Source organism: Diospyros lotus, chromosome 3 (genome assembly GCF_014633365.1).
Source record: "Diospyros lotus cultivar Yz01 chromosome 3, ASM1463336v1, whole genome shotgun sequence".
NCBI classification, from domain to species: Eukaryota; Viridiplantae; Streptophyta; class Magnoliopsida; order Ericales; family Ebenaceae; genus Diospyros; species Diospyros lotus.
The window spans coordinates 39830282-39854424 of NC_068340.1; the positions used below are offsets into that span (position 1 = coordinate 39830282).

Sequence of the window (24143 nt, forward strand, 5' to 3'; positions counted from 1 at the left end):
GTACACGGTCCCTAACACAGGGCACGGGTCCGCTCTAATACCACATGGAACATCTCATTGGAGCGATAAGAAGTTCTGGAACAACTTATCTTGATAGGCCTATGTGAACTTCCTAGGGGGTCACCCATCCCTGGATTACCCTAGGTCAAGAACGCTTAAATTGGGAGTTCTTTGCCAACATTCAGCCCAAAAGGTATCAAGCTAGTGTTGTTTCCTTTTTTACACTATCCTCGATATATACTAATCTCTCTAGGCTCTCGGGGTATTACATCCTGCCCCTAGCCGGGTTTTGTGGCCCACAAAGCCCGATTTTTTTATTAAAATGGTTATTTTGATCCCTTTTTTTTTCTTTTCTAGGCCATGGTATTTTTCCAAATTATCCAATAGTCCAAAAAATAAATTATTGTTTAAAAATTATACTTGTATTTTTGGGTAAATTTTATAATCATTATATCAATTTAAACCAATGTTGTTAGTAGTTAGAACACTTAATCATGTATTGGTTGTGTTTTATTATCATCCCATTGTTGTTTATTGTGAATTCTAAATTCAATTAAGCCAAAAAATGTAAAAATACATCATTTTTTATTGGGTAACTTTGAAAAATCCCATGGCCAAAAAAAAAAAAAGATAAAAAAATCCATTTTTATTAAAAAATCAGGTTTTTTGGCCCCACAAAGCTCGGGCCAGGTTTTGTGCCCCCGCAAAGCCCGATTTTTTTTTATTAAAAGGGTTATTTTGATTCTTTTTTTTTTCTTTTCTTGGCCATAGGATTTTTTCAAATTATCCAATAGTCCCAAAAATAAATTATCGTTTAAAAATTGTACTTGTATTTTTGGATAAATTTTATAATCATAATATTAATTTAATCCAATGTTAGTAGTTAAAACACTGTAATCATGTATTGGTTGTGTTTTATTATCATCTCAGTGTTATTTATTGTGAATTATAAATTCAATCAAGACAAAAAATGTATAAATACATCATTTTTTATTGTGTAACTATGAAAAATCCCATGGCCCAAAAAAAATCAAAAAATCCATTTCTATTAATAAATCAGGTTTTGTGGCCCAACAAAGCCCGATTTCTTTTATTAAAATGGTTTTTTTTATCCTTTTTTTTTCTTGGCCACGGGATTTTTCCAAGTTATCCAATAGTCCCAAAAAAAAATTATTGTTTAAAAATTATACTTATATTTTTGGGTAAATTTTATAATCATTACATCAATTTAATCCAATGTTATTAATATTTTGAACACTTAATCATGTATTGGTTGTGTTTTATTATCATTCCAGTGTTATTTCTCTTGAATTATAAATTTAATCAAGTCAAAAAATATAAAAACAAATTATTTTTTATTGGGTAACTTTGAAAAATCCCATAGCCCAAAAAAAGAAAAAAGATCAAAATGTCTATTTTTATTAAAAAAATCAATTTTCCTGCCCCCAGCCCGGTTTTGTAGCCCACAAAGCCCAATTCTTTTTATTAAAATGGTTATTTTGATCCCTTTTTTTTTTCTCTTCTTGGCCATGGTATTTTTTCAAGTTATCCAATAGTCCAAAAAAAATTTATTGTTTAAAAATTATACTTGTATTTTTGGGTAAATTTTATAATCATTATATCAATTTAATCCAATGTTGTTAGTAGTTAGAACACTTAATCATGTATTGGTTGTATTTTATTATCATCCAATTGTTGTTTATTGTGAATTATAAATTCAATTATGCCAAAAAATGTATAAATACATCATTTTTTATTTTGTAACTTTGAAAAATCCTATGGCCGAAAAAAAAAATTAAAAAATCCATTTTAATTAAAAAATCAGGTTTTGTGGCCTAACAAAGCATGATTTCTTTTATTGAAATGATTTTTTTATCCTTTTATTTTTCTTTTCTTTGCCACGGGATTTTTTCAAGTTATCCAATAGTCCGAAAAATAAATTATTGATTAAAAATTATACTTGTATTTTTGGATAAATTTTATAATCATTACATCAATTTAATCCAATGTTGTTAATAGTTTGAACACTTAATAATGTATTGGTTGTGTTTTATTATCATTCCATTGCTATTTCTTGTGAATTATAAATTTAATCAAGTTAAAAAATATAAAAATACATTATTTTTTAGTGAGTAACTTTGAAAAATCCCATGACCTAAAAAAAAAAGATTAAAAAATCTATTTTTATTAAAAAATCAGGTTTCCTGGCCCCACAAAACTCAGGTCCACAAAACCCAGCTCGGGTTTTGTGGCCCCAAAAAGCCTGATTTTTTTTTTTATTAAAATGGTTATTTTGATCTTTTTTATTTCTTTGCTTGGCCATGGGATTTTTCCAAGTTATCCAATAGTCCAAAAAATAAATTATTGTTTAAAAATTATACTTGTATTTTTGGGTAAATTTTATAATCATTTTATCAATTTAATCCAATGTTGTTAGTAGTTAGAACACTTAATCATGTAATAATTGTGTTTTATTATCATCCCATTGTTGTTTATTGTGAATTATAAATTCAATGAAGGCAAAAAATGTAAAAGTATATCATTTTTTATTGGGTAACTTTGAAAAATCCCATGGCCCAAAACAAAAAAAAAAAGGATCAAATAATCCATTTTTATTTAAAAATCAGGTTTTGTGGCCCCACAAAGCACGATTTCTTATATTAAAATGGTTTTTCTTATTCTTTTTTTTTCTTTTCTTGGGCACGAGATTTTTCCAAGTTTTGCAATAGTCCCAAAAATAAATTATTGTTTAAAAATTACACTTGTATTTTTTGGTAAATTTTATAATCATTACATCAATTTAATCCAATGTTATTAGTAGTTTGGACACTTAATCATGTATTGGTTGTGTTTTATTATCATTTCGATGTTATTTCTTGTGAATTATAAATTTAATCAAGTCAAAAAATGTTAAAATATATTATTTTTTATTGGGTATTTTGAAAAATCCCGTGGCCGAAAAAAAAATCAAAAAATCTATTTTTATTAAAAAATCTGGTTTCATGGCCCCACAAAACCCGGTCAGGGTTTTGAGGCCCCACAAAGCCCGATTTTTTTTTTTATTGAAATGGTTATTTTGATCCTTTTTTTTTTTTTTTCTTGGCCATGGGATTCTTCCAAGTTAACCAATAGTCCCAAAAATAAATTATTGTTTAAAAATTATACTTATATTTTTGGGTAAATTTTATAAACATTATATCAATTTAATCCTATGTTGTTAGTAGTTAGAACACTTAATCAGGTTTTAGTTGTGTTTTATTATCATCCCATTGTTGTTTATTGTGAATTATAAATTCAATTAAGCCAAAAAATATAAAAATACATCATTTTTTATTGGGTAACTTTGAAAAATCTTATGGCCCCCCCCAAAAAAAATAAAAAAATTCATTTTTATTAAAAAATTAAGTTTTGTGGCCCCACAAAGCCCGATTTCATTTATTAAAATGGTTTTTTTATCCTATTTTTTTCTTGGCCGCGAGATTTTTCCATATTATCCAATAGTTCCAAAAATAAATTGTTGTTTAAAAATTATACTTGTATTTTTGGGTAAATTTATAATCATTACATCAATTTAATCCAATGTTGTTAATAGTTTGAACACTTAATAATGTATTGGTTGTGTTTTATTATCATTCCATTGCTATTTCTTGTGAATTATAAATTTAATCAAGTCAAAAAATATAAAAATACATTATTTTTTAGTGTGTAACTTTGAAAAATCCCATGGCCAAAAAAAAAAAAGATCAAAAAATTCATTTTTATTAAAAAATCAGGTTTCCTGGCCCCACAAAACTCAGGTCCACAAAACCCAGCCTGGGTTTTGTGGCCCCACGAAGCCTGATTTTTTTTATTAAAATGGTTATTTTGATCTTCCTCTATTTTTTGTTGGCCATGGGATTTTTCCAAGTTATCCAATAGTTCAAAAAATAAATTATTGTTTAAGAATTATACTTGTATTTTTGGGTAAATTTTATAATCTTTTTATCAATTTAATCCAATGTTATTAGTAGTTAGAACACTTGATCATGTAATGATTGTGTTTTATTATCATCCCATTGTTGTTTATTGTGAATTATAAATTCAATGAAGCCAAAAAAATGTAAAAGTACATCATTTTTCATTGGGTAACTTTGAAAAATCCCATGGCCCAAAAAAAAAAGATCAAATAATCCATTTTTATTAAAAAAAATCAGGTTTTGAGGCCCCACAAAGCCCGATTTCTTATATTAAAATGGTTTTTCTTATCCTTTTTTTTTTGCTTTTCTTGGGCACAAGATTTTTCCAAGTTTTGCAATAGTCCCAAAGATAAATTATTTTTTAAAAATTATACTTGTATTTTTGGGTAAATTTTATAATCATTACTTCAATTTAATCCAATGTCGTTAGTAGTTTGGACACTTAATTATATATTGGTTGTGTTTTATTATCTTTCCGTTGTTATTTCTTTTGAATTATAAATTTAATCAATTCAAAAAATGTAAAAATACATTATTTTGTTTTGGGTAATTTGAAAAATCCCATGGCCGAAAAAGAAAAAAAATCAAAACATCCATTTTTATTAAAAAATCTGGTTTCATGGCCCCACAAAACCCGACCAGGGTTTTGAGGCCTCACAAAACCTGATTTTTTTTTTTTATTGAAATGGTTATTTTGATCTTTTTCTTTTCTTTTCTTGGCCATGGGATTCTTCCAAGTTATTCAGTAGTCCCAAAAATAAATTATTGTTTAAAAATTATACTTGTATTTTAGGGTAAATTTTATAAACATTATATCAATTTAATCCTATATTGTTAGTAGTTAGAACACTTAATCAGGTTTTAGTTGTGTTTTATTATCATCCCAGTGTTGTTTATTGTGAATTATAAATTCAATAAAGCCAAAAAATGTATAAATACATATTTTTTATTGTGTAACTATGAAAAATCCCATGGCCCAAAAAAAAAAAATCAAAAAATCCATTTTTATTAATAAATCAAGTTTTGTGGCCCAACAAAGCCCGATTTCTTTTTTTAAAATGGTTTTTTTTATCCTTTTTTTTTTCTTGGCCACGAGATTTTTCCAAGTTATCCAATAGTCCCAAAAATAAATTATTGTTTAAAAATTATACTTGTATTTTTGGGTAAATTTTATAATCATTACATCAATTTAATCCAATATTGTTAATATTTTGAACACTTAATCATGTATTGGTTGTGTTTTATTATCATTCCATTATTATTTCTTTTGAATTATAAATTTAATCAAGTCAAAAAATATAAAAATAAATTATTTTTTATTGGGTAACTTTTAAAAATCCAATAGCCCAAACAAAAAAAAAGATCAAAAAGTCCATTTTTATTAAAAAAATTAGGTTTCCTGTAACGCCCCGCTTTCCCAGGCGCTTTGTGACTTGGGACAATTCCGGAACAATAAATTTTTTCTTTCAAACACTAAAACTAAATCACATCATCCCTCAAATCTGTCCCAGAATTTCCAATCATTTTTCTCAAAAGAGAATCACTATACACATCAAATGTGGAAGCAAAAATTGAAACCTGATTTCTTAACATTAATCATAAATAAATTCAACATTCCTCAAAACATTTAGAATCTAAAGTAGCAGAAGTCAAATATAGGGGCTACATAATGGCTGCACTCTCACCCTGCAATTAAAACATAATAAGAACAAATCATAATAAAACTTTTATATTTGTTTTATTTTAGTGAGAGGTTTATACTCGCCAGTGTACGAGTGCAGTTGTAGTCCAAATTTAAATTTATATTTTCTGGATGAATCCAGGTCGTCCACTGATAGATTTATTTATGGCAAAAGAAAAAAAATGTCACACACACGCACACGCATTTGGACAAATTGGAAACAAGGTTTTTTTATGAGTTTTTTTTAGACAATAGATAATAGAAAATAAAGTAAGGCAGAAATTGAAATAAACATTAAACGTAAAAATATGAATTTGGATAGTGCTCGAGTTAAGACAATTTCAGTACCAACCCGTTGATTCCCAAATTTTAGCATAAAAAATTAGCAATATTAATTTAATTTCAGATATGAGGGTTTGTTATTAAATGCAATTAGAGATGATGATAGTTCTAGATTAAGCAATCCCCATACATGATATGCGAGATTCTAATTTAAGCAACCACCATAAATCCAATTGCAATTAATACACAAAACAACTAAATTAATCATCTGGGTTTAGGTATGATAGCGTTTCCAGTTCTAGTAACTCTCATACATGGCATGAAAGCTCTAAGTTAGGCTTACGCTCCAATCCAAACCTAGTGATTTTTTAATAATTAATACACACTCATACTGAAATTTAAATTAATGTTACTTATTTAAAGCGCAGTTTTCTTTGGGAATCATTGGCGTTGGACACTGTCCTTGCCTTAACCCAAGATTAGATTTAACTACTCATTTTTATTTGAAAGTTAATTGACAGAAATTTAAATGACATAATTTAAATAACAGAATTTAAATGACAAGAAATTTAAAAGCATAAACTAACCGGCCATTTAGGCGGTGGATAATTAAATGACAAGAATTAAAATTGCAGAAATTTAAAGGCATAAACTAACCGGCCATTTAGGCGGTGAATAATTAAATGACAAGAATTAAAATTGCAGAAATTTAAAGGCACAAATTAACCGGCCATTTAGGCGATGAATAATAAAGTAATAATAAATGACATAAGAATTTAAAAGAAGAAAGGAAGGAAGTAAGATCACAAGAGAGAATACTAAAGAAAAGAGGAAAGAACAAGAACAATTCTCAAAGAGAGAATTATAAGGAAACAACTAAACTTTAATTCAAGAATAATAATCACACTTACAAATGCAATCAAGTGAGCTATTTATAGGCCACAAGATGCAATACAAACCACACAATTTCAATTATTCAACTAGACATAATTATATCTAATGGGCACTCACACACTTAAAGTTAAATGGATTTTAGCTATAATACACACCTAATATTAAATGGATTTTAGCTAAAATACATACCTAATAAAGCACTCATAAAGTTAAATGGATTTTAGCTATAATATCCACTTAATAGTTAAATGAATTTTAGCTAAAAAACACACCTAATAAAGCTCTCACATAAAAAATAAAAATAGATTTCTATAAATTGGTTTTTAATCTTTATTAAGATTAAAAATAATCCTTGGGCCTTCTCCAAATAATATTTTCCATGGGTTGCTCAAATTGGGCCTTAATTCTTCATGGGCTTGAATTCTTCATGGACTTTAATTTTTCATGGGTTTGATTTCTTCATGGACTTGATTTCTCCATGGGTTTGATTTCTTCATGGACTTGAATTCTTCATGGACTTTAAGTCTTCATGGGCTTGAATTCTTCATGCCTAAAAAAAATAAAAATAATTTAATGTTATTAATAAATTATATATTATATATATGTATTACACATGGCACATATATATTAGATTATATTATATATATATTACATGCATGCATATAATGATATATATGTATTATATATAATTTTATATATTATTATTATTTACTTTAGAACTTCATTTCATTCATCTTTCAATTTAAATTTACATATAATCATAAAATATATATTAATATCTATTTTAAACCATATTTAAGATCGAAAGAAGGGTATAATTATAACAAAATTTTTACAAAATTAACCACTAATCACATAACATACATTTCATTCTTCATACACCCTGCTAAGTGTCATTTCATGCCTCATTTATCCTCGAGTCTGCTACAATCTCCACCTGGAACATTTGAATATTCTAGGGGCAAAACCCAAGTTAGATGATGAATCATCTAAGTAAGAGTACATAATGTTATGTCATGTGTGTATGCAATGTCTTACCTCGTAGGTGTTAACTGCACCCTTATGCTACCTACCATTTTAGCAGCCACCTCTATCGAAGCCGGGGTGTATGGGTGCACCCTTGGTAAGGCAACGGTGCTAGTTCGTACTCCCTACGGCCTCATATGCGTGTGATCAATGACATCAACGTGTATTTATGCATTTCATAGTCATGTCATGTATGCAGTCTACGTGATGGATACATATCAGGGCATGTCAATATGAAGAAAACATTTTCGAGGAACATAAACTACTTACAAACCAAACATTTTCCATAAAACTAACTTTAATTGGGGAGTACCACTTACTTTCTCAAACTTAACAGGCTATCTCGATATCCGTGCCTTGCCTCAATTTGCGTGCCAATCTCAAAATTTGTACAAATCTCTTCAATTTCAGCTTTAAAGTATCCTAATCACCATAATTATTTAAATAAACATTAAAACTTATTTTTTCATAATTTCTGACATTTTCTTTAATTTTCCTTCTATTTCTTCCTAATTCTCCTCAATAAATTCAAACTAAATATTTCTAAAATATTTTCTCAAATATTCATCTACGAAAATTCATAAAATAATATTCTGGAATTTTCTAGGAAATTTTACTTACCTTAACTTAGCATCTCTGACTTCCTCGGTATGCGTGTCATCTCCTCGAAATGCGTGCCTAGGCCGTTTTCTCTCCAAAATTTTCTGAAATATCATCAAAACATAATTTCTTTTTTCTAGGATTTTTCTCTATTTTTTTCTACTTTTCTCCATTTCTTTTATTTTCTTCTTTTTCTTTTCTTTTTTTTCTTTTTCCTTTTTCTTTCTTCTTTCTCCTTACTTCTTCTTCCCTGCTTCTTCTTTCTGCAAGTCACGAACAGCAAGCTTCCCTCTTTCTTTTCTTTTTTTTACTTTCTTTTCTTTTCTTTTTCTTCTTTTCCTTTTCTTTTCTTTTTTCTTCTTATTCTTCTCCTTCTTCTTCTCTTCCACTACAACGCACCAGCACCTGTGCACGGTCTTCCTGTCCTTCCTGTCAGCCACCGCCGCTTGCCCACGCCACTGCGCGTCGCCTCCGGCCTCCCCGCGCGCGCATCCGACCTCCCTGCTTGCTGATCGCGGCTCCTGCGTGCTGCCATCATGCAGCCAAACTGCTGCAAGCTTGCGGCCATGGATGCCGCAAGCTGTTGTGGCCCACTCCGGCCATTTTCGGCCACCATCGCGGCTGCAACGGTCACCTTCGCTGCTTCCTCTCGCCTCTTCGAACCCTCTTCCATCTCCCTCACCTCTTGGCTGAAGCTCTCATGGGCTCCCTCTACTTCTTCCCCCATCTGCTTCTTCTCTCTCTATTTATAGGCATTCCATAGCTTGGGCGTCAAGTTCTTCTCTACTTTGGCCGTACCTCTTGCCCATACCTCTTACCATAACTCTCTGCAACTTGGCCACCAAGTTTTACAGAAACTTGCCCACCACGCGCACACAGCCACGCATACATATACATATATATATATATAATTATATATTATACTTTAAATTAACTAAATTTACATATTAAATCCTAAATTTCGTCCTTATTACGTCTGTGCAATTCCCTAATTACAATTAGGCCTTAAACCTCAAATTAATTTGCATTTTAATACCAAAAATTCATAATTAATAACTTATATTTTACTCAATATAGACGATTTCGCCTCAGTGTCCTCACCGAGCTATCGTTTCCTCCTGAAACTACTAAAAGGTTGTTCATTATGCAAAACTGGAGCCCCCCTAGGGTTCCGTTGATTTTTCGAGAGTCTCCTACAATGATTCGATTTTACAGCCTAAATGGCAGCTGTATTTTAGCTGTACTGAAAACTGTTCTCGATCCGATTTCTTTCAATACCATAAATCTTATCTCAATACACTTGTCGAGACCATATAATTTTTTTTAGACAATTTCACCCCGAGACACTCCCTGCAGTCGATTCGGTACTTATAACTGCTATCAAATTAATTTTTCGGCATTCTAAACCTATTAAAATTACGTGGCAACCTTATACGAACATGGGGTATTACATTTCCTGCCCCCAGCCGGGTTTTGTGGCCCACAAAGCTAGATTCTTTTTATTAAAATGGTTATTTTGATCTTTTTTTTTTCTTTTCTTGGCCATGGTATTTTTCCAAGTTATCCAATAGTCCAAAAAATAAATTATTGTTTAAAAATTATATTTGTATTTTTGGGTAAATTTTATAATCATTATATCAATTTAATCCAATGTTGTTAGTAGTTAGAACACTTAATCATGTATTGGTTGTGTTTTATTATCATCCCATTGTTGTTTATTGTGAATTTTAAATTCAATGAAGCCAAAAAATGTAGAAGTACATCAGTTTTTATTGGGTAACATTGAAAAATCCCACGGCCAAAAAAAAAAAACAAATCAAAAAATTCATTTTTATTAAAAAATTAGGTTTTGTGGCCCCACAAAGCAGGTTTTCTTTTATTAAAATGGTTTTCTTATCCTTATTTTTTCATCTCTTGGGCACGACATTTTTCAAAGTTTTGCAATAGTCCCAAAATTAAATTATTGTTTTAAAATTATACTTGTATTTTTGGGTAAATTTTATAATCATTACATCAATTTAATCCAAAGTTGTTAGTAGTTAGAACACTTAATCATGTATTGGTTGTGTTTTATTATCATTCCATTGTTATTTCATGTGAATTAAAAATTTAATCAAGTCAAAAAATGTAAAAATACATTATTTTTTATTGGGTATGTAAGCACCCCCGCTCGGATATCCCAACCACCCGGTCTATCCGAACGAGTGCGCTCACAGAAGGGAAGAGGAATAGACAAAAGACAAAAATGCCTTGGCATGCATAAATAAGAAATTTAACAGCGGAAGCAAAACGGTAAACATGCATGCCCACAAGCACCCCGCTGATACAGCGGTCATGGAGTATATAAAAATACATTCAGACCCTGTGCCAACAATAGGAGGTACAAATGATAACCTGGCACAGTCAAAAATAAAAGACAGCGATTCTAACAAAACATCAGAGATGACGGGGGCAGCTAACTGTACACCTTACCAACGCGGCCGGCTGCTAAGTGGAACGATCCTCGCCCTCGGTCTTTGCTTTACCCTTACCTAGAATGATGGAAAGCAAGGTGAGTCGCAAGACTCAGCAAGTTTATATGAAAATGAAGGCTATAACATGAATCGAAGAAGAGATCACCCCAAATACAAACCCACATGTACACACAAGCCATGTGACGCAACCAAACAATAGCGCCACGTAATAAAAGCACATACCGGTCCTTGGGGCCCACATAAGACACCTGGCACCCAAGTTCCATACCAACCTGCCGCTGTCCTGAAAGGCAACATATATCTCCATAAGCCTGTGCACACTGTCCCGGGTCGGTACTCCCGTCACCCGTATCCCTGCCGGTACTCCCGACAGCCGAGCCAAAGGCTCCCTCGGAACGGTACTCCCGTCCGAGAACTAAATAATACCAGTATCCATGCAATGCACATAAAATGCAATGGCGTATTGAGCATCAACATGATACAAGGCGCCCATACATCCAGGCATCAGGCCATGCTCCGCCCACATAGTAAGCCACACGCAATGCATATGCCCGTGCTGGATGTATCCTAGTCAAGCTAAAATGCCCGTGACCAAGCATAACCAAATCATGTTAATCCCAACATGCAGCCCGTACCCATGTGCACATCAAAACATGCAACGAGAATAAAATATAAGCAGGTATGCTATAATCACATAATGGCTAAGCTAGTCAGCAGTGCCTGGCACCGGTCAACGATCAGTGGGTAGGAGAGACTCGCCGGCGGCCTAAGGTAGACCGTACGATAGTCACTCCGTCACCGAACAGCCGCTCCTAGCCCCCACTACATAACCGCTCCAGCCAGAAAATAACTAAAAATCTAATTAATACCCGAACCGTTAAGAACCTAGCCCCGGGTGAGTACGGCATCATTCCCAATAGGCAGGGGGTGGTACAAACCCCCGTAGGCAACCAACGAATAAAACCCACGAGATCCATTTAATAAATTAAATCTTAAACTAACCGTTTAAAACTTCATAATTAATTAATAGCCGAAACAAACGAATGGAGGTCCAATAAATCGCCAACGAAAGAAACGACGAGATAGGTAAGAAGAACTTGCCTTATCAGAGATATCCTTAGGCTCGTTGGGTCCAAAAGCAGTAAAAATTATACAAACTGCAATATCCCAATTATTTGCCAAAATTAATAAAATTGGACGCAAAACGAAATTCTGACCGTACAGAATATTAATTACTAGCTGCTCTACATACCTGGATAATTAAATCAGGGATTAAACGGAGTTTAATCCAATTTTTGAAGCCCCAAAATCTCAAATTCTCTCGCGCACGCTGCTGTTCTTTTCTGCAATTTTCTTACTGTTCGCATGCAAAAAGAACGCCCGAAATCGGGCTTAAATCGGCCAAAAACGAGCGGCTGAGGCGCGGCCACGTGGCAGCGCGCGGGCTAGCCATTGGGAGCCACCGCCATTGACGAAACGACGTCGTTTCGACGTCTAGAGGCTGAATTAAATCAGCCAAAAATTTCCCCCCTCGCGCGCAGCCCCCGCGACTCGAAGCCGCGTCCACTGCCTGGCCGCCTCGCGCACGAACCGCCCGCGCCCACGCTCGCATCTAACCTATATATGACTTAGGTTATATTTAATGTGATTTTTGCCCCTTTCCGCGATTCACGCCAGCACCCCACAACTTCCATTGATCACACAATCACCCCCTATAATAATTACAGAAATGCCTGAACTTTCTAAAAATCACACAAATTAATTTATTTTAATTTTTTTCTCTTTCCAGAAATTCCCAAATAACAAAATTAATTATCTTAATTTCTTATTTCCATAAAATCATATAATTAAATTTTTATTTAATCCCAACAACTTATTTTAATAATTCTTTTAAATCCAATTACCCCAAAATTAATTTAATTACCATATACGGGCGTTACAGGGTAATTTGAAAAATCCCATGGTTCAAAAAAAAAAAGATCAAAAAATCCAATTTTATTAAAAAAATCAGGTTTCATGGACCCACAAAACCTGGGCCGGGTTTTGTGGCCCCACAAAACCCCATTTTTTTTTATTAAAATGGTTATTTTGATCCTTTTTTTTCCTTCCTTGGCTATGGTATTTTTTCAAGTTATCCAATAGTCCCAAAAATAAATTATTGTTTAAAAATTATACTTGTATTTTTGGGTAAATTTTATAATCATTATATCAATTTAATCCAATGTTATTAGTAGTTAGAACACTTAATCATGTATTGGTTGTGTTTTATTATCATCCCATTGTTGTTTATTGCGAATTATAAATTCAATTAAGCAAAAAAATGTATAAATACATCATTTTTTATTGTGTAACTTTGAAAAATCCCATGATCGAAAAAAATTAAAAAATTCATTTTTATAAAAAAATCAGGTTTTGTGGCCCCACAAAGCCCGATTTCTTTTATTGAAATGATTTTTTTATCCTTTTATTTTTTTTTCTTTGCCACGGGATTTTTCCAAGTTATCCAATAGTCCGAAAAATAAATTATTGATTAAAAATTATACTTGTGTTTTTGGGTAAATTTTATAATCATTACATCAATTTAATCCAATGTTGTTAATAGTTTGAACGCTTAATGATGTATTGGTTGTGTTTTATTATCATTCCATTGCTATTTCTTGTGAATTATAAATTTAATCAAGTCAAAAAATATAAAAATACATTATTTTTTAGAGGGTAACTTTGAAAAATCCCTAGGCCCAAAAAAAAAAAAGATCAAAAAATCCATTTTTATTAAAAAATTAGGTTTCCTGGCCCCACAAAACTCGGGTCCACAAAACCCAGCCCGGGTTTTGTGGCCCCAAAAAGCCTGATTTTTTTTATTAAAATGGTTATTTTGATCTTTTTTTTTTCTTTTCTTGGATATGGGATTTTTTCAAGTTATCCAATAGTCCAAAAAATAAATTATTGTTTAAAAATTATACTTGTATTTTTAGGTAAATTTTATAATCATTTTATCAATTTAATCCAATGTTGTTAGTACTAAGAACACTTAATCATGTAATGATTGTGTTTTATTATCATCCCATTGTTATTTATTGTAAATTATAAATTCAATGAAGCCAAAAAATGTAAAAGTACATCATTTTTTATTGGGTAACTTTGAAAAATCTCATGGCCCCAAAAAAAAAAAAAGATCAAATAATCCATTTTTATTTAAAAATCAAGTTTTGTGGCCCAACAAAGCCCAATTTCTTATATTAAAATAGTTTTTCTTATCCTTTTTTTTTCTTTTCCTGGGCACGAGATTTTTCCAAGTTTTGCAATAGTCCCAAAAATAAATTATTGTTTAAAAATTATACTTGTATTTTGGGTAAATTTTATAATCATTACATCAATTTAATCCAATGTTGTTAGTAGTTTGGACACTTAATCATGTATTGGTTGTGTTTTATTATCATTCCGTTGTTATTTCTTGTGAATTATAAATTTAATCAAGTCAAAAAATATAAAAATACATTATTTTTTATTGGGTAATTTGAAAAATCCCATGGTTAAAAAAAAAAGATCAAAAAATCAAATTTTATTAAAAAATCAGGTTTCATGGACCCACAAAACCTGGGCGGGTTTTGTGGCCCCACAAAGCCCGATTTTTTTTTATTAAAATGGTTATTTTGATCCATTTTTTTTACTTTCTTGGCCATGGAAATTTTCCAAGTTATCCAATAGTCCAAAAAATAAATTATTGTTTAAAAATTATACTTGTATTTTTGGGTAAATTTTATAATCATTTTATCAATTTAATCCAATGTTGTTAGTAGTTAGAACACTTAATCATATAATGATTGTGTTTTATTATCATCCCATTGTTGTTTATAGTGAATTATAAATTAAACGAAGCCAAAAAATGTAAAAGTACATCATTTTTTATTGGGTAACTTTGAAAATTCCTATGGCGCAAAAAAAAAAAAAGATCAAAAAATCCGTTTTTATTAAAAAATCAGGTTTTGTGGCCCCACAAAGCCCGATTTCATTTATTAAAATGGTTTTTCTTTATCCTGTTTTTTTTTTCTTGGCCGTGAGATTTTTCCATATTATCCAATAGTCCCAAAAATAAATTATTGTTTAAAAATTATACTTGTATTTTTGGGTAAATTTTATAATCATTACATCAATTTAATCCAATGTTGTTAATAGTTTGAACACTTAATAATGTATTGGTTGTGTTTTATTATCATTCAATTGCTATTTCTTGTGAATTATAAATTTAATCAAGTCAAAAAATATAAAAAAACATTATTTTTTAGTGTGTAACTTTGGAAAATCCCATGGCCTAAAAAAAAAAAGATCAAAAAATCTATTTTTATTAAAAAATCAGGTTTCCTGGCCTTACAAAACTCGGGTCCACAAAATCCAGCATGGGTTTTGTGGCCCCACAAAGCTTGATTTTTTTTATTAAAATGGTTATTTTGATCTTTTTTTTTTCTTTTCTTAGCCATGTGATTTTTCCAAGTTATCCAATAGTCCAAAAAATAAATTATTGTTTAAAAATTATACTTGTATTTTTGGGTAAATTTTATAATCATTTTATCAACTTAATCTAATGTTATTAGTAGTTAGAACACTTAATTATGTAATGATTGTGTTTTATTATCATCACATTGTTGTTTATTGTGAATTATAAATTCAATCAAGAAAAAAAATGTAAAAGTACATCATTTTTCATTGGGTAACTTTGAAAAATCTCATGGCCCAAAAAAAAAAGATCAAATAATCCATTTTCATTAAAAAAAATCAGGTTTTGAGGCCCCACAAAGCCCGATTTCTTATATTAAAATGGTTTTTCTTATCCTTTTTTTTTTCTTTTCTTGGGCACAAGATTTTTCCATGTTTTGTAATAGTCCCAAAAATAAATTATTGTTAAAAAATTATACTTTTATTTTTATGTAAATTTTATAATCATTACATCAATTTAATCCAATGTCGTTAATAGTTTGGACACTTAATCATATATTGGTTGTGTTTTATTATCTTTCCGTTGTTATTTCTTATGAATTATAAATTTAATCAAATCAAAAAATGTAAAAATACATTATTTTGTTTTGGGTAATTTGAAAAATCCCATGGCCGAAAAGGAAAAAAGATCAAAAAATCTATTTTTATTAAAAAATATGGATTCATGGCCGCACAAAACCCGGCCAGGGTTTTGAGGCCCCACAAAGCCCGATTTTTTTTTTTATTGAAATGGTTATTTTGATCCTTTTTTTTCTTTTCTTGGCCATGGGATTCTTCCAAGTTATCCAATAGTCCAAAAAATAAATTATTGTTTAAAAATTATAGTTGTATTTTTTGGTAAATTTTATAATCATTATATCAATTTAATCCAATGTTGTTAGTAGTTAGAACACTTAATCATTTATTGGTTGTGTTTTATTATCATCCCATTGTTGTTTATTGTGAATTATAAATTCAATTAAGCCAAAAAATGTTAAATTATATCATTTTTTATTGGATAACTTTGAAAAATCCTATGGCCCAAAAAAAAAATCAAAAAATCTATTTTTATTAAAAAATCAGGTTTTGTGGCCTCACAAAGCCCGATTTCTTTTATTAAAATGGTTTTCGTTATCCTTTTTTTTTCTTTTTTTGACCATTGGATTTTTCAAAGTTATCTAATAGTCCCAAAAATAAATTATTATTTAAAAATTATACTTGTATTTTTTTGTAAATTTTATAATCATTATATCAATTTAATCCAATGTTGTTAGTAGTTAGAATACTTAATCATGTATTGGTTGTGTTTTATTATCATCCCATTGTTGTTTATTGTGAATTATAAATTCAATGAAGCCAAAAAATGTAACTGTACATCATTTTTTATTGGGTAAGTTTGAAAAATTCCATGGCCCAAAATAAAAAAAGATCAAATAATCCATTTTATTAAAAAATCAGGTTTTGTGGCCCCTCAAAGCCCGATTTCTTTTATTAAAATGGTTTTTTTATCTTTTTTTTTTCTTTTCTTGGGCACTAGATTTTTCCAAGTTATCAAATAGTCCCAAATATAATTTATTGTTTAAAAATTATACTTGTATTTTTGGGTAAATTTTATAATCATTACATCAATTTAATCGAATGTTGTTAGTAGTTAGAACACTTAATCATGAATTGGTTGTGTTTTATTATCATTCCATTGTTATTTCTTGTGAATTATAAATTTAATCAAGTCAAAAAATGTAAAAATACATTTTTTTTATTCGGTAATTTGAAAAATCGCATGGCCCAAAAAAATAATTAAAGATAAAAAAATCCATTTTTATTAAAAAAATCAGGTTTCATGGCCCCACAAAACTCGGGCCGGGTTTTGTGGCCCCACAAAGCCCGATTTTTTTTTTTTATTAAAATGGTTATTTTGAACTTTTTTTCTTTTCTTTTCTTGGCCATGGGATTTTTCCCAATTATCCAATAGTCCCAAAAATAAATTATTGTTTAAAAATTATACTTGTATTTTTGGATAAATTTTATAATCATTATATCAATTTAATCCAATGTTGTTAGTAGTTAGAACACTTAATCATATATTGGTTGTGTTTTATTATCATCCCATTGTTGTTTATTGTGAATTATAAATTCAATTAAGCCAAAAAAATGTATAAATAGATCATTTTTTATTATGTAACTTTGAAAAATCCCATGGCCGAAAAAAATTAATCTAAAAATCTATTTTTATTAAAAAATCATGTTTTGTGGCCCAACAAAGCCCAATTTCTTTTATTAAAATGGTTTTTTTATGCTTTTTTTTCTTTTCTTGGCCACGAAATTTTTCCAAGTGATCCAATAGTCCCAAAAATAAATTATTGTTTAAAAATTATACTTGTATTTTGGGTAAATTTTATAATCACTACATCAATTTAATTCAATGTTGTTAATAGTTTGAACACTTAATAATGTATTAGTTGTGTTTTATTATCATTCCATCGCTATTTTTTGTGAATTATAAATTTAATCAAGTCAAAAAATATAAAAGTACATTATTTTTTATTGGGTAACTTTGAAAAATCCCATGGCCCAAAAAAAAAAGATCAAAAAATGCATTTTTATTAAAAAATCAGGTTTTGGAGCACTACAAAACCCGATTTCTTTTATTAAAATAATTTTTTTATCCTCTTTTTTTCTTTTCTTGGGCACGAGATTTTTCCAAGTTTTGCAATAGTCCCAAATATAAGTTATTGTTTAAAAATTATACTTGTATTTCTGGATAAATTTTATATTCATTACATCAATTTAATCCAATGTTGTTAGTAGTTAGAATACTTAATCATGAATTGGTTGTATTTTATTATCATTCCATTGTTATTTCTTGTGAATTATAAATTTAATCAAGTCAAAAAATGTAAAAATACATTATTTTTTATTCGGTAATTTGAAAAATTACATGGCCCCCCCCAAAAAAAGATCAAAAAATCCATTTTTATTAAAAAATCATGTTTCATGGCTCCACAAAGACCGATTTTTTTTATTAAAATGGTTATTTTGATCCTTGTTTTTCTTCTTTTCTTGGCCATGGGATTTTTCCCAATTATCCAATAGTCTCAAAAATAAATTATTGTTTAAAAATTATAGTTGTATTTTTGGGTAAATTTTATAATCATTATATCAATTTAATCAAATGTTATTAGTAGTTAGAACACTTAATCATGTATTGATTGTGTTTTATTATCATCCCATTGTTGTTTATTGTGAATTATAAATTAATTCAAGCAAAAAAATGTAAAAATACATCATTTTTTATTGGGTAACTTTGAAAAATTCTATGGATAAAAAAAAAAGATAAAAAAATTTATTTTTATTAAAAAATCAGATTTTGTGGCCCCACAAAGCCCGATTTTTTTTATTAAAATGGTTTTCCTTATCCTTTTTTTTTCTTTTCTTGGCCACGAGATTTTTCCAAGTTTTGCAATAGTCTCAAAAATAAATTATTGTTTAAAAATTAAACTTGTATTTTTGAAAAAAATTTATAATCATTACATCAATTTAATCCAATGTTGTTAGTAGTTAGAACACTTAGTCATGAATTGGTTGTATTTTATTATCATTCCATTGTTATTTCTTGTGAATTATAAATTTAATCAAGTCAAAAAATGTAAAAATACATTATTTTTTATTCGGTAATTTGAAAAATCGCATGGCCCAAAAAAAAAAAAAAAAGATCAAAAAACCCATTTTTATTAAAAAATCATGTTTCATGGCCCCACAAAGCCCATTTTTTTTATTAAAATGGTTATTTTGATCCTTTTGTTTTTCTTTTCTTGGCCATGGGATTTTTTCAAGTTATCCAATAGTCTCAAAAATAAATTATTGTTTAAAAATTATACTTGTATTTTTGGGTAAATTTTATAATCATTATATCAATTTAATCCAATGTTGTTAGTAGTTAGAACACTTAATCATGTATTGGTTGTGTTTTATTATCATCCCATTGTTGTTTATTGTGAATTATAAATTCAATTAAGCAAAAAAATGTAAAAATACATCATTTTTTATTGGGTAACTTTGAAAAATCCTATGCCCCCCCCCCCAAAAAAAAGATAAAAAAAATTCATTTTTATTAAAATATCAGATTTTGTGGCCCCACAAAGCCCGATTTCTTTTGTTAAAATGGTTTTCTTTATCTTTTTTTTTTTCTTTTCTTGGCCACGAGATTTTTCCAACTTATCCAATAGTCTCAAAAATAAATTATTGTTTAAAAATTATACTTGTATTTTTGGGTAAATTTTATAATCATTACATCAATTTAATCCAATGTTGTTAGTAGTTAGAACACTTAATTATGTATTGGTTGTGTTTTATTATCATTCCATTGTTATTTCTTGTGAATTATATATTTAACCAAGTCAAAAAATGTAAAAATGCATTATTTTTTATTGGGAAATTTTAAAAATCCCATGGCCCAAAAAAAAAAGAAGCAAAAGATCAAAAAATCCATTTTTATTAAAAAATCAGGTTTTGTGGGCCCACAAAGCCCGATTTCTTTTACTAAAATTGTTTTTTTATCCTTTTTTTTTTTTCTTTTCTTGGCCACGAGATTTTTTCAAGTTTTCCAATAGTCCCAAAAATAAATTATTGTTTAAAAATTAAACTTGTATTTTTGGGTAAATTTTATAATCATTACATCAATTTAATCCAACGTTGTTAGTAGTTAGAACACTTAATCATATATTGGTTGTGTTTTCTTATCATTCCATTATTATTTCTTGTGAATTATAAATTTAATCAAGTCAAAAAATATAAAAATGCATTATTTTTTATTGGGTAACTTTGAAAAATCACATGGCCCAAAAAAAAGAAAAAAAGTTAGTGTAATACCCCGAGAGCCCAGAGAAGTTAGAATATATCGAGGATAGTGTAAGAAAGGAAACAACACCAGCTGGATACCTTTTGGGCTGAATGTTGGCGAAGAACTCCCAAGTTAAGCGTGCTTGACCTGGGGTAATCCAGGGATGGGTGACCCCCCTGGGAAGTTCGCGTAGGCCCATCAGGGTAAGTTGTTCCGGTCCTTCCTATCGCTCGAACAGGATGTTACAGGTGGTATCAGAGCCGACCCTTGGCGAAAGCGGTCCGATGAGGGCGGGGAGTGGCGCCGGGGCTTGAGGGCCTGTACAAGGAGCGGCTTCTGGCAGGCTTCTAGGATGGCAGCCCCCAATGGGAGAAGGTCTGGGACCAGTTGTAAGGTCGCATGACGAGAACGTCATGTGCTCAAGGGGGGGAGAATGTAATACCCCGAGAGCCCAGAGAAGTTAGAATATATCGAGGATAGTGTAAGAAAGGAAACAACACCAGCTGGATACCTTTTGGGCTGAATGTTGGCAAAGAACTCCCAAGTTAAGCGTGCTTGACCTGGGGTAATTCAGGGATGGGTGACCCCCCTGGAAAGTTCGCGTAGGCCCATCAGGGTAAGTTGTTCCGGTTCTTCCTATCGCTCGAGCGGGATGTTACAGTCAGAAAATCCATTTTTATTAAAAAATCAAGTTTCATGGCCGTACAAAACCCGGGCTGGGTTTTGTGGCCCCACAAAGCCCGATTTTTTTTATTAAAATGGTTATTTTGATCTTTTTTCTTTTCTTTTCTTGGCCATTGGATTTTTTCAAGTTATCCAATAGTCCCAAAAATAAATTATTGTTTAAAAATTATACTTGTATTTTTTGGTGAATTTTATTGTAACGACCCGTCAAGGGGTCTAGACGTTTTTGGGTATTTTATTTTGGGTTCAAAAATTTTTGTTTTAATTAATTGAGGGTTGAAAATATTCTCCCTTGTTTATTGGAATAAAGAGTAAGTAGAAATAAGAATTTTGTAGCCTATTTAATTGGGATCCATCAATGTGGGAAAAGTCCAAATAAATTGGGCCATTGTGATGTGTTCAAAATTTTTAATTATATTATGAATTGGCTTGGATTATGATAATTCATTTGGATTAATGAGTTGGGCCATGGAATGGCCCAAGGTATGGGCTGAGCCCAATTGGGGAATGAGATTTGAAATTTTTGAAAGAAAGTCATAATAAAATAAATTAGCCATCAAATGTCAATAGTGCCCTTGGTCTTCCATTTGACCATTGTAAAGGTGAAGGGCAATCAGGTCATTTGGACAAAGTTGCAGGTGCAGACTGCGCATTGCCCTCTTCATGTTTCATCTGCAGTGGAGACCTTTTCTCTTGTGCGTACTCTCCTTTCCTATCTAAGACTTCTTCTCCTTATCTCCCATTTTCCCTCCTGGTTGCTGGTATTTTGATCTGAGTTGATAGCAGCTTCAGGAAGGGAGGATTTTTCTGCGTAGCAAAGTTATCAGGCAAGTTCTTCTTACACTCTCTCTTAATTTTCAGTGCGAGCTCCCTTGTTATTTATTTTCTCGTGCAAGTTCCCCCTGTTAGTCTCTTCATTTTACTCACTGTGAGGGGTTATATATATATAGACATGTATAAAATATATTTATACGCTTGTTGCTGCGTATGGTTCACTCTCTGCTAGAGTTCATTGAGTCTGTGAATCTGGGTATCTGTTGGAGTCTTCTTGAGGTCTCAAAATGGGGTTTGTTTTCACCCCAAGCTTTCTTCGTGAATGGCATTTTATATAGCTAGGTGAGGATGAGAACCTCTGTTCGTTCTGCATCCAAAGAAGCAGTGTTCAATGTATATATATATATATATATCTGTGTGTGTAACACCTTTGAATGAGCTCGCTGATCCAAATGCTTCTTATATGTATATGTGCTGTGTTTGAATGTAAAATGCTCAGTCCATTCAAATGATTTTATTGAGGTATTTGGGGGTCTCGCATCAAACAGCAAAAGCTGAACTGGAAATAAATATATACTGTTCACCCATATATGAGACCCACTTGTAAATACCCTAGCTAATCCATCATATATTCATGCTTAAACAGTCATTTGAATGCCCCTGTTTTGTTCGACAAACCCAGTTATATATATGTACACGTTCAGCTTCATTGATGTTCTAGCGAGCTCGTTCCAGTTCTTTCCGCGAGCTCGTTCCAGCTCTTTGCCGCGAGCTCACACCTATAAGCTCCCTGGCCGCTTAATCGCGAGCTCATCTCGCAAGCTCTTGGCCGCGAGCTCTTGCCGCGCGCCTGACCTCAAGCTCGTCCAGCGAGCTCTTGCTCAACCCTTGACCGCGAGCTCGTTCATGACCTCGAGCTCGTTCGCTTGGCCTTCTCGCGAGCTCTCTTGAGCTCTCTTCGTAAGCTGCGACCTCAAGATCTCGAGCTGTTCCCGAGCTCGTCCCATATGCCTTTGAATGAGAGCTATCAGCTCTCACCCTGTTTATTTACCTTTCCTTAACTGAAGTAAATGTTTGCATTTTCCTTAATTTATATTTTACTTTCCTTTACTTTAATACATAAATGTAAATAAGAAAGTACCCCCCATTTGGATTCAATAAAAATATCAAAAAAATCAAAATCCATAAAAATAAAAAGTTAGAATTTTGGTTTTAGTACAAATCCATGAATTTGCAATTTTACCACCATCGAAATACATAGTTTCCGTTTCTTGAAAAATTCATTAAAAATCATTTTTACAACAATAAATGCTAGTAATCAAATTACCGGGAGTTAGTTTTTCAAGATGAAGACATTTTCAAAAAATGTTCTATTTGGTCCATTACCTTAGGAAAATTTCAGGATTATGTTTGGTCAGCAATTTCACGTGGTGTGGTCATTTGATTGCATGGGGTCGAATAATGAATTTGAGCTATGAGCATGAATGCAAGTAAATGCATACTATCACTGATTAAATGAAATCACAACAATCATATGATGGGAATAATAGTTATTAAATTTATAATACTCCTCAACTGGTGAATCGAGATTTAATATTAAATAGCATCTCTCAAAGAAGTATTCTTGTGTTGTAAATTACATTAAGCATTTTTGTGTCATAAATTACATCTTGAATGTGGTAAACATTATGAAGTAAGATATGTTGAATTTTTCTGATGATGGGGAAAATACCCGGTATGGGTAAGTGATGTTAACAGCATGAATATTGCAGAATCAGGAATTTAAATACATGTGGTTGGCAAATGCATACATGATGCATACATGTACAGGTTTCATATATATATGTTTTGCGCATCTATTATTTTGCGCGGAGGGAGAAAGGGTACCCTAGAGCACTTGGCACGGGACGAGGTGGCCATAGCCCGGCAGGTTGGCTCCATATTTATTTGTGAGGTTCTATAAAACTTATGCACTTTTGCATGCATTGAATTATGGCTTGAGAGCCGGGGAAATTGATATTGATAATGAAATGATGCACTCTTGCATGTATTGATTGATGGCTTGCGAGCCTGTGAGAATTAATAATGATATTGAAATTTTATACACTTTTGCATAGGGATACATGGTGAGATGATATATTGGGTTGAATTGATAATTCATGAATTATGAATCTTGTATATATTGTGGAGTCCTTGATTACTCTTCTTGGTGTCATCGTGTTCTTGAATCATATATATTGTTCCTTGTTTCTCGAACTTGCTGAGCCTTGTGGCTCACTTGATCTTCTTTGCCATTCCAGGTAAAGGAAAGACGGTTATTGGGGGCGAGTCCAATAGGACTGCAACCTAGGGATAGTGGTGTACGGAGACGCGTCCTAGCTTTAAAGATCCTAGTTAGTGATTTGGTGAGGTTTGTAATAGTGAAAATTTATTATGTTATGGCATTTGAGCCTCACATT

The 24143-nt window shown here is 31.0% G+C and overlaps 1 protein-coding gene across 2 annotated transcripts in view; it reads left to right on the forward strand.

Moving 5' to 3' along the window:
* Positions 1-20696, forward strand: part of LOC127797296 (uncharacterized) — a 92613-nt gene extending 71917 nt beyond the window's left edge. For both annotated transcript variants that reach the window (XM_052330084.1, XM_052330085.1), the window contains exon 2: positions 20429-20696. In XM_052330084.1, the coding sequence (XP_052186044.1) occupies positions 20429-20629 (201 nt within the window). In that variant the 3' untranslated portion in view covers positions 20630-20696. The remainder of the gene's footprint in view (positions 1-20428) is intronic.
* The last annotated feature ends 3447 nt before the right edge of the window (positions 20697-24143 follow it).